The sequence below is a fragment of the Trematomus bernacchii genome, unplaced genomic scaffold (assembly GCF_902827165.1).
Source record: "Trematomus bernacchii unplaced genomic scaffold, fTreBer1.1, whole genome shotgun sequence".
NCBI lineage: Eukaryota > Metazoa > Chordata > Actinopteri > Perciformes > Nototheniidae > Trematomus > Trematomus bernacchii.
This window is the reverse complement of record NW_022988159.1, coordinates 1,237,175-1,249,170: the sequence shown is the minus strand read 5'-3', so window position 1 is coordinate 1,249,170 and position 11,996 is coordinate 1,237,175. Positions and strand designations below refer to the sequence as shown.

The 11,996-nt window shown below is 39.0% G+C and overlaps 1 protein-coding gene across 1 annotated transcript in view; it reads left to right on the top strand.

Annotated features, from left to right (window-relative positions):
- Positions 1-1,089: 1,089 nt before the first annotated feature.
- The window catches only part of LOC117475892 (eukaryotic translation initiation factor 4 gamma 1-like), a gene marked incomplete in the record, with an annotated part of 62,371 nt that continues 51,464 nt past the window's right edge, over positions 1,090-11,996 (top strand). The window contains 3 exon segments of the mRNA XM_034122233.1: positions 1,090-1,129; positions 10,698-10,750; positions 11,192-11,313. Coding sequence (XP_033978124.1) covers positions 11,239-11,313 — 75 coding nt within the window.

The window sequence follows — 11,996 nt, the reverse complement described above, 5'->3', positions numbered from 1 at the left end:
GGACATTTACGTTTCTTAGGTACCATTTATTAAAAAAAATACTTCTCCAAGTGTAAGCACAATAAATATATATTTTGGGTGATTTAAAGTATGTTTTTTGTTGTAAAATGTACATGAACAAAAACAAAATGTCTTATAGATATTCTGAACAAACTAATCAAGACAATCAAAAAACAGTCAATACATTAAAATATGAAATACATAAGTTGTAAATAAACAAAAGGGCCATGGCTTTTACGGGAAGCTCATATATATTCCCAACAATAGATTATATTTAATTAAGATGTACATTTGGCAGCAAATTACACTTTACCAAAACTGTAAAATAATACAAACACTAATACAAGACATAATTAAGCAACTGAAAAACAGTCAATACGTAAAAAATATAAAGAAAGTCATAATAATGAGATCGTAAGTCAGTTACAAGATATATTTTCAGAGGTGTAAAGTAATTAAGTACCTCACTTGTACTTAATTACTTGGAGTTAGAGTTTTTCTATGTAATGCTACTGTGTACTTCTACTCCACTACATGTATTTAATACCTTTAGTTACTCTACAGATCTGGATGAATGATGTGAAATATAATCAAGTGTTAAATCAGACTTTAGTTCCACCTGGAGTAAATTCACAAGCTACCCTGCAGTATACAAAGTCATTCAAACTAGCTGCACCTTGCTTTGAGAACACTTTAATGATCAATCATTATAAAACATATCATATATATTATTCTGAAATGGACCAATCTGCACAATCACTACTTTTACTGTCGCTACTTTCACTATATTTTGATGATAATACTTTTCCACTTTTACTTGAGGAACATTTTGAATGCAGGACTTTTACTGAAACAGAGTATTCCTACACTCTGGTACTTCTACTTTTACTACAAGATCTGAGTACTTCTACTTTTACTCAAGATCGGAGTACTTGTACTCAAGTACAAGATCTGAATACTTCTACTTTTACTCAAGTACAAGATCTGAGTACTTCTTCCACCGCTGTTTATTTATTTGTAAATAAAAAAATAAAGGTATCACGTCACGGGATTCTACCGGAAGTACCCGCTACCGGCTTCCGGGGAGATTTTCCGTCCGTCCGGCTCTGCGGACTCAAGGAGAGAAAAGGTAAAGCCACGATTCCCAGCCAAATTCTACATTAAAACGCTTAAACATCCCGCTAAAATTCAAGTCGCTGGTAAACAAACACCCTGGGAGGTCAGTCACATGTACGTTTCACCTTTTATTCCGGAGAAACAGCTCGATAGGGTGACTTTCTTCACTGGTTTTCTGCTGTGTTTTCAGGGATTAGCCTGTTAGCATAGCATCACATGCTAAAGCGACGTGGGTGTTCTTTCTTCACTTTAGCTAACAGGCTAGCGAGCTAATGCTACGAAACACAGACACGAAAGAGTGTATTCTTATCAAGTGCCTAGGAAACGTGTGTATTGTGTGTGCTTTGTGCCGTTTGATAAAACACCGGTGGATTGTCGCATCACGGTGTTGTTGTTTTTGCCGGTTAAGGTGCTTTATGCTGCTAGCTAGCCGACCGTTTGCTAACTAGCTAGCTTGGTAGTTGTAGGTTAAATCAGTTCGTGTGTCGTAGTTTCTTTTAACCGAAAGTGATGGAGTTTGTGTTTTTTTAGACTTTAAACACAGCCTGGCTGCTTGTATATATATTGTGGTTGTAAAACAAATGCATACTGATAACTAGAAACCTTGTGTGCCATGTGCATATTTGTATTTTAATGGTAATGTCTGCTTTTCTTGTTTATTAGTGCATGTCTTTTAATTGTTTTTTACCTGCTATACCACCTTTGCTTTAATACTGTTAATATCCCCGCCGTGGGACTAATAAAGGACATCTGATTAATTATGATGGCGATGTAATGATGGTGCTAGCAGTCTGAAACAATAAGTCTTAAAGGGGGAAATATATCAATACCACACTGTATTTCCGCTCATGAGCCAAACACACGTTAAGTTACTCCTCTCAGAAAATAAGAAAAACATATGTTGTCAAATATTAAGTGTCAATTTTAAGGAGCTATAAGAGGGTGGATTATTGACGGGTCAAGTGAAGCTACTGACACATAGGGCCATGCTATATCTGTTGATGTAAGCAGCTTTAATTGAAGGTATGCTACTTAGAAACATGTTTAAAAAAATCATGGTTGTTCCCATCAGGATACCATGTACTGCACGCAGGTTGTGATGTTGCTGTAGATATTTTTGCTGCATGAAACGTAGGTGTCTGACTCATCGTGGCCTTTTACTGTAACATTACTCATTATTGTCACGACACATTGACAGCATTGCCTTCTGTGTTTATACCAATTTAAATGAAGCTTTTTGAGCATACCTAGTTGCTCTTTTGTGAGTAGCATTTTGAGCTAATAACCGGTGTAGCCAGCCACCACCACCTTTAGCTTTGATAGTTATCCCATTCATTCACACGATTATCACGTCTCCTTTTCACTGCCGACTGCTTTAAACTGTCCTGTGTTCAGTAGGGTAGTATGGTTGTTTTTATTGCATGTCAGGGGGTTGTCATGGGTGGTTTTAGTTGAGGCGTGGCTGGCATGAAGCCGGCGATCTGGGCGTGCATCGCGCCAATAGCAGGAGAAACCACGTGGTAAACCCAGATTGGGCCTAGCACAGTTAGCAACGTGGCTAACCGCAGAACATCTCCGACACACACACATTTGTAATCGGCTTTTTGGCATGACAGAGCATTACAAGAGGCGTGTGTTTATTACAAATTGCATGCAAATAACTGTGTCGTAGATTATGTGTGTGTGTAGACGTGCAGACACGCCCCTGTGTCATGGATAACGGGCGTGTTGCAAATGCATGTTTAGTTTAATGTGGAAGTTGTTTTTATTACTTTTGTTTGTTAGGAGGGCTATGTTTTTAAAATGTTGTTTCATCACTTCTCATCCTGCTCTCTGCAGCAGACATGAGACCCTCTCTGAGAATGTGGGGCCAAAATGGATGCAGTCTCATTGGGCCCCACATGGGCAGATGTTTAAACCCTTACCCACACATATATATTATTAGTTGTTTGCCTTGCTTTAGCGCAGGAGAATATAAGGCTGTGATGTCCAGAGGTGGACAAAGTACTCAGGTCTAATACTGTAATAGTTTTACATCGGTGTCAAAATACTCTTTTACAAGTATTTACATCAGATACTTTTAGATTATATATATTTTATTGGGATTGTTTTTGATTTGTTAAAGCAGCATGTCACCAAGGCTTTGCACATGTGTTCACATTTAATAGATTACATATATAAACACAAACAGTAGAAGCATATTAAACATTTTATGGACACTATTTTTGAGATCATTATATACTTTTAATTAAAGTATCATGATCCTGCACAGCTTATTTCAGAATAATTTGTATTGTATTATAATTATTTCGTGAATTAATGTGTTCATCACTTTAATGTGGCAGTTGGTAAAGCATTTTTTTCAACAAGGGAACAATATGGTTTATCTTAACATACAAAATACTTCATCAGTGAGTTATTGATCTATATTTTGTATTATTATCAATCAAGTTATTTTTAAACATGTAATGGATTAAAATGTGCAATATTTTTCCTCTGATTTGTATGAAATTAGTGGTAAATGGAAATACTACCTCAACATAAGTACATATTTGCTGTCCACCTCCGATCCAGTGTTATTGTCCATATACAAACATTCACGTTTTTTTTTACCATTCATCAGCGCAGGTGAATATCATGCAGTGATCTCAGGCATGTTTTAGTTGTGGTTAATGAATGACTCTAATAGCAGAAGTGTAATCACAGGACAAATGCACGATGATTCAGATCCAGGCTGTCACGCATAAGGTCATGACTGAGCTTCCTGTTGTGAAACTCGAAGGCAGTCTGCTGGACTTGTGTGGGTTTTGGCCGAATGTCCAAAGACCAGACTGTGCTGCTTTGATGACGTGTGTCACCGCACTTAAACCCTTTTTATTTCCCTTCGCTTCATCAAGTTGACATGTCAGACTTGCTAGTGTGCTTGTGACGGACGCTTGATGATTGGACATTTGATTATGGAAACATTATGTTTGTCCGAAGCAGAGCAACACTGTTGAACCTATGTTTAAGTGTTTTCTTTTTATTTAAGTTGCTATATCTAGTAATTGTTAGGGATGGGAACGATTAATAGAATATTGGAAATTATTCAAGTATTAGTTATGAATATTTTTGGGAGGTGTGCCTAAGTTGATTACATATTATCAAATGGAATAATTCAATGTATACGACAGTGCCATAGCTAAGTGTGTTAGGTCTAAAGGTGTGTTTTGCTCCGCTCACCGGTCCCTCACAGCGGGCAGAGCTGCAGGTGCTGATCTCTCTCTCTCGCGTCCGGTTATACTTCACACGCGTTTATGTCCAAATCCAAAAGATCTAGCTAGTTCTAGCTAATGATATGTCTGCTGCCCCTCCCTACACGCAGATCACGCAGACTCAAACCTCATCTTAGCTGAGAGGGTCTTCTCTACAGCTGGCCTGAATGTGAATCGCCTCCGCACCCGCCTCTCCCCTGAGTAGACATGCTCATATTCTTAAACAAGAATGAGTATTGAATAGCTGCATTCTGTGCATAGGCCCTGTTATAGGTTGCTTGATCTCTGTTGTGATAGGGTTACGTTACCCTAACCCGTTATGTTGTTCGTGGATGATCCCTCTTTCATTTAAAAACCAAGTTATGTTTTAAGCATGAAAGCTGTAGGCCTATAGCTGTCAACTGTTCAAACTGTGATCAGCAGTTCAATACATTTGACAAATTCGACTTGGTTTCTATACTTATTTGAACATGTATTTATTTATCGGTTAACCGTTTTTTTTGGGGTCAAATATTCAAATATACATTTGCTTTCAAATTCCCATCCCTAGTAATTGTACATATTAATATTACTTGACATGATGAGAACAAGTCAGCCTGTGGAGAAGCTGGTAAAATGTCTTCTGGCGCTCCTTCAACAAACAATTGACTTCCAGAAAAGTAACTAGGATGTGCTAAAATGCCGACTCCTTTTCAAGTTCAGGACTCATTCCTGCACCATTCTGTTGGGTTGTATTAGGAGAAAAGTAGTATTCAGTGTTTTTGCAATCTTTACGTCAGACAGTGACTAAAATGTAGGATATCTTTAAGGGGTATAACAAAATATAGACTTGAAAATCGCGTTATCACGTTTTGTGACACTGTCGATTCTCAAAATGTCCTAATATATATTATAAAACATGTATTTAACAATGTCTGTATTTCATTTACTGCAAGTACTAACTAATGAAATCATCAAATAATAATGATGTTGCTCGGATTTAGAAAAACTCCTAAAGCATTTTAAAAGTAGTTGTCTTTCATACCGACTTCACAATAGCATACGCTCAGAGTTTTGCAAACCTGCCTCAAGACGTAGTTATTTTGGCATCCATCTGATCCACTTTCGTTCAATTAATTAATTGTGAAACCAGTTTACAAATGTACACAAACAGTCCTGCTAAATTATACTTTGTTAGTTGTAAGCACATCATTAGTGATCCTCGTACTTAACCGTAGTCGCCTATTTACAAAGATGATGTCATTTACAAAGTTTCCTGACATCATCTGCTCACCATTAACTCATGAAACCAGTTACACGTGTACCTTAGACTGACTAGAGCAAGAAGTCAAGTTGTCATAGTTTTCAGCAAAGCTTGTATATTACAAAAGGATATTCCGAGTAAGCATTTATTTAACAACGGGGACTTCAGCGTCTGTTTATTTATCCGTCTATTGTATATCGCTTCATATCCCAAATTTGCCTTTAGGGGGCTTTACAAACCGTGCCGTAAACAAAACCCTCTCCAGCAGTGCATAGGGGGAAAACCCACCGAGAAAACCCCAAGTAATGGACGATATATGGAATTAACCTCAAGGAGATTAAGCGAAGAGGACGGACAGATGTTGTGTGGACAGAATAAACAATATTAAAACATAGAAACTGATAGTTTTAGCGAACTTAAGGACATGTTCTCCCACTCTCTTCCTGAGCAGGTCATGGGAGGACATGCAGAGGATGATGCAACATCTGTTGGAGCATGTTTCTCCAGCAGTGAATCTCTCCACAGTGCTGCGTGTCAAACCAGCTCAAATAACGAAACTGTGTGATGATGGGGTGTAGCAAAACCAAAACACTCGTAAAACACAGATTCCTGCACAAACTCAATCCTAACTTAAGGGCGATACTGCGGGATTCCAATCACAACAAGGGCCAAAAATACAATATCTGATTATATTGTGTTGCATGTCTCATTCGGTCTTCTCACGTATAATTAAAGGTGGGGTAAGTTTGAGTAAACCAGCTCGAGTGCGCTAGAATTTGAAAATACACAACCGGAGAAAATCTGCCACTTCCTTATAGAGCCCCTCCTCCAACACACACGAACGCGCACATGACCAATGAGGGCACGAGATAAGTTTGTGCACAGATGGAAGGCTGACAGGCAGGTAGGCCATCCAGTTATTGTAGCCGGGCCGGCTAAAATGATTGGTCGTGCTTTTTACAGTACTACGGCTTCCACTGATGACATTTTTTATGGATTTTTTGTCAAAGCACTTCAGATATTCATTGCTATCGGGATGTTAAGAGCATTCCATGGAATATAACAAAAAGTGTATCTCGAGCCGGTTTCTCAAACTTACCTACCCCACCTTTAAGTCCACTTGAATACATACAAAAAAAGTCCTCTCAAACATTGCTTATTTGGCATTTAGTCGAGCAAAAATAGGTTAGCTTTCAGTCAACTAACAACAACATGGGACAAAAAGTTAGGGCTGATCAATATAATATCGGTATTGTAATATGAGACTACATGTTGTCTTACATTATGTATATTGTAATACATGTCTTTGAAGGCTGCATAACAGTAAAGGGATGTAATTTTCTTAGCCGCTATGTCCACATCACTGGGGATTATTCATCGGAAAGCTTATTTTGTAAAGATTTTGTGAAAACGACACCAAAACATCCGTGCAAAACTGATATTGAATAGTTTGTTCAGAGATAATCTGCAGACATCTCCCTGCAGTGAAATTGATTGGTTCAACAGGGTCACATGTTAGCTATAGAGGCATGTATTTATTTCTTGTAAATGACTTTATTAATCCTGTTTGAGTGAGATATAAATACCTTTTTATTCTGATTAGGTATATGGTTGCTTTCAATATGACGAAGATCCGTTTTTAGGGAATAAAATACTTGTTAATGGTTAAATGCATAACCACTCTGTTGCTTTTTTAAATATTGAGACGTAAAGTAGATCCTCCTCATTTAAAAAGGACTGTCAGGCGGCCTTCAGACTTTTCTGTCGTTGTTAAAAAATAACTCGGTCAATGACGAAACATTTTCTGTTAAAAATCAACCTGTGAACGGGAATAGCAACCATTTCTGCTGTGTGATTTCCTCTTCAATGAACACACAGACTCAGCATGACTCAGGCTTTTTACGCTGCTGTGTGTGTGTGTGAATGAGTGTCGGGGAGTGACTGAGATAATGTAGGCCCCGGCTATAAATACCAAATGTGTCACTACTGCCAACCTTAGACTGATATTTGATGTGGAATTATGAGATAAAACCTGAGTTTCCGCCCTTTCTGTAAAAACCTGCACCATGTAGGGTTTGTTTCTTAAATTAATTGAATACGTTGTAGTGGTATTGTTGTCAGCGGATGGATCGTATATCGGCGCACGAAATAAACACAATTATACTCGTTATAATAGATGCAGTGATGATTATTTGTAGGTCGACTTGAAAGGTAGCATCTCCCTTTTTCACTTGAAAAAAATGATACCTACGTGTATTGTTCATGAGGATAATCTCCACATATTAACACCACTTTATGATGATTTTTGAAGTAAAAAGCTTACTTGGGCTATAAAGGAACTACAGCACGGTCACATGACTTCACGTCACCACCGCTAAGCTAAAGGTGGCTAATGTTGGGATATAAAGGAACTGCAGCTCGGTCACATGACTTCACGTCACCACCGCTAAGCTAAAGGCGGCTAATGTTGTGCTATAAAGGAACTACAGCACGGTCACATGACTTCACGTCACCACCGCTAAGCTAAAGGCGGCTAATGTTGTGCTATAAAGGAACTACAGCACGGTCACATGACTTCACGTCACCACCGCTAAGCTAAAGGCGGCTAATGTTAGGCTATAAAGGAACTGCAGCTCGGTCACATGACTTCACGTCACCACCGCTAAGCTAAAGGCGGCTAATGTTGTGCTATAAAGGAACTACAGCACGGTCACATGACTTCACGTCACCACCGCTAAGCTAAAGGCAGCTAATGTTGTGCTATAAAGGAACTACAGCACGGTCACATGACTTCACGTCACCACCGCTAAGCTAAAGGCGGCTAATGTTGGGATATAAAGGAACTACAGCAAGGTCACATGACTTCACGTCACCACCGCTAAGCTAAAGGCGGCTAATGTTGTGCTATAAAGGAACTACAGCACGGTCACATGACTTCACCTCACCACCGCTAAGCTAAAGGCGGCTAATGTTGGGATATAAAGGAACTACAGCAAGGTCACATGACTTCACGTCACCACCGCTAAGCTAAAGGCGGCTAATGTTGGGCTATAAAGGAACTACAGCACGGTCACATGACTTCACGTCACCACCGCTAAGCTAAAGGTGGCTAATGTTGGGCTATAAAGGAACTACAGCACGGTCACATGACTTCACGTCACCACCGCTAAGCTAAAGGAGGCTAATGTTGGGCTATAAAGGAACTACAGCACGGTCACATGACTTCACGTCACCGCCGCTAAGCTAAAGGTGGCTAACGTTCGGGATGAGGAAGTTTAGTTGTTGGTTTTATGACAAATATAAGCCTCGGACATTAACCAGTGGGGTGTTTACTGACATACTTTATGTATATATAAGTCTATTATTAACCACAGTTATTGTTTCATGATTCTCACAAAAACCTTTACATACAGACGAGGAAACAGGAAGTGCTAACATGATGACTCATTTCCAGCTTTTTCAGGACTTATTTCTGGTCCACTGGATAAACTCAGTGCGACTGTCTACCATGTGTGTAGTTTACGTAAAGAAAACAGAGAAGCTTTGAGCTGTCTGACAGACTTCCTTTACTGTGACACAGCTCTTTGTTCTCTCACCGTCTCTTACTTAGTTCACATACTATCGGACCACGACTAAAAATAAACCCCCCAATGTTAGGAAGAATGTCTCACAGAGTTTAATTTCAGTTCTGTTTAGAGTTACATTTACCTCTCTGGAAATATTTATCACAACCTCAACTAGTGTTTGCCCGGTAATCCAATAATTAAGAACCATCTTGAGTCAGAAGGCTTTATTTATTCCAGAGGAAACTGTTTTTTGTGACGGGTGCTCCATTTCTAGAATGATAAATCAGACTAAAATGAATACAAATATTTTTCTAAACATAAAAAGTAATTTCTTTTACAAATATTTATATAAACATAGTAAATTCAAGTAAAATGTGCACATTGTACTATACATAATATATATCATGCCCTTTAGTATTTTAAGTTGGATCTTTCAGAGTAAAGGCATTTTATTTTAGCCGTCTGAAGGATGGGAACTTAGGCCCCGTCCACACGGACACGAAACGGATGGTATCGTATAGCCCGTTCGTTCACACGAGGCCGTAACGGAACCGTGGAAACGGAGCCCTCAAACGATAACGGGTTCCCAAGGTGGATAGATCTGCGGACCGAACGCTCTGGGGGGCCAAACGGCTCCGTGTGTACGTCCTATACGATCATTTCCTGATAACGATGAAGCCAAAGCCCCGCCTCTCCCCACCTCTGCTGCTCACTGCTGTGTACAGATGTTGCTAAATCTACAGCTCCTCTACCACAACCATCAGTAACAAGTGGACATGGAGAACTACATGAACTACATGTTGCTAAATCCACCGCGGAGAATAAACAGAAGGGCAACCATGGCAACCATGCTCGGGAGGTCTTCTTCACTGCTTTTGGTGTATTTTGTGGCGGAAGTACAGCGCCACTTACAGGCCCGGCATATGTACTACAGCGTCTCCAGCGGGTCGAGCGGTCTCGTGTGGACGGACACGTTTCTTGAGACGATACCGTGTGGACGGAAGACTTTTTTTAAGATCGACTTCGGTTAGTTTTCGTCTCCGTGTAGATGCAGCCTTATTTTTTCTCTGTTTAGAGGTTGTATAGAAGGAGAATAAAGTAGAGTTATGGAGTGAGTTCTAGGTGTCGGAATAAATATAGTATGAGGTGATACTGTGGCGCTGATCTTGTATATAAGATATATAAATTCTCTCGATAACATGATGTCCGTATACAAGATTGCGCCACGCACGTAAACAACAACATGGCGTCGGAGCTCCGTAAAAACAAAGCTCTGTTTGATACTCATATTTCTGGAGTAATTATACACTTTCTGACGAACAGAAATATTATTTTCTGTCATCCGAAATCTGCATTTTGGTTTGAGCGTGACCTGTTGAGACCAAACCCTGGGTGTCATTTTGTGTGTCAGTTCAAAGCTCATGAAACTTAACACTTTGTCTGTTTGGCTCCATATGAACTCATCAATAAGTGCTCACTCTGTGTTAATAAAGTTTCTCCCTCTGCTCTTCTCTTTAGGAAAAAACTTTCCTCAGTGTAACTGCACTCAGGACCTAAAAAGATTCATAAATGTAAGTATGCAAGTGAGGCCTATCATTTCCTACACATTGCATTTGTATTAATACCATTAAACTTCTATATATATTTTATATACATATAATGTATTGTGCTTTTCATATTTTCTGTTTGATTTGACATTTTACCTAAGCTTATACAAATATATTTGTATTTATTTCTTTGGACATTATCCTCACTACTACAGTACTGAATGTGAAATAAACAATGCCTTATTTTTATTTTTTGTAATATATCTTTGGCAGCAAACAATTACAGTGTTTTTTCAAGATGTAGTAATTGTACATCTTAAGTTTGTCTGTCAGAAAGATAAAATAAAAACAGTAAAATATACGAACATTAGGGAGTGATCAGGACTTCACATTAAAATCATACGTTTGTAAAAATGCCTTATTTTCATGAATAAATATCAATTTCTCTGTCTGTTCTCTCCCCAGATTTGTACACAGGTCCACATCTGCCTCCCCATGCAGAACTCCATGAAATGAATAAAGCACCACAGCCTATAACAGGACCCCCCTCCATCCCCCACCCTGCCCCCTCCCCTGGCCTATCACAGGTAAGGAACCCCGTTACCTCACTTCCTGTTCTGACTCTTCTGGGACTTGTTGCTCGACCCCACGTGGCGCTCTGTGTGCACGTAATGAGAAGCAGATAAAACAACAGCCTGCTCTCTGTGGTGGAGAAACGCTGCAGCAGCAACAAGCTGTACTGTAGAAAAGTCCTACAGCACACTCGTACATTTGAGTGATTAATGATAAGTGTCAGAAATAATTAAATGCATGTTAATAATAATTACTATGTCCATTTTTAGCCTATCATTCCAGTGCAAGGGGATAACTTGTATCTGTTGGCAGACCCTGAAAATAGCATTGCTTTCTTTACCTTAAGGGAAAGTCCAATAGTATTATTAACTTTATTTCAATTTCAATGCAAGAAACCTAACGTAAAACTCTTTTAAGAAGTCCTCAAAAGAAGGCGTTTTGCTTTTTCATCTTCATAATACACCTGTCCACATTCTAGCTTTCAGACAACATAACTGGAGTCCATCTTTTTAGGAAGGAGTCCGTCTTTTTTGTCACGGACAACATTGTGTAGACTTGTTGTTTCAGTCTCTCTGAGTCCGTGTACAGTGTGACCGTTTTCCCTCAATTTTCCAAAGGGACTTTTCACTTGGATTTTAAATTATTGAGAAAAATAAGCACATTTTCCAAATGAACACATAATACACAAAACTCACAA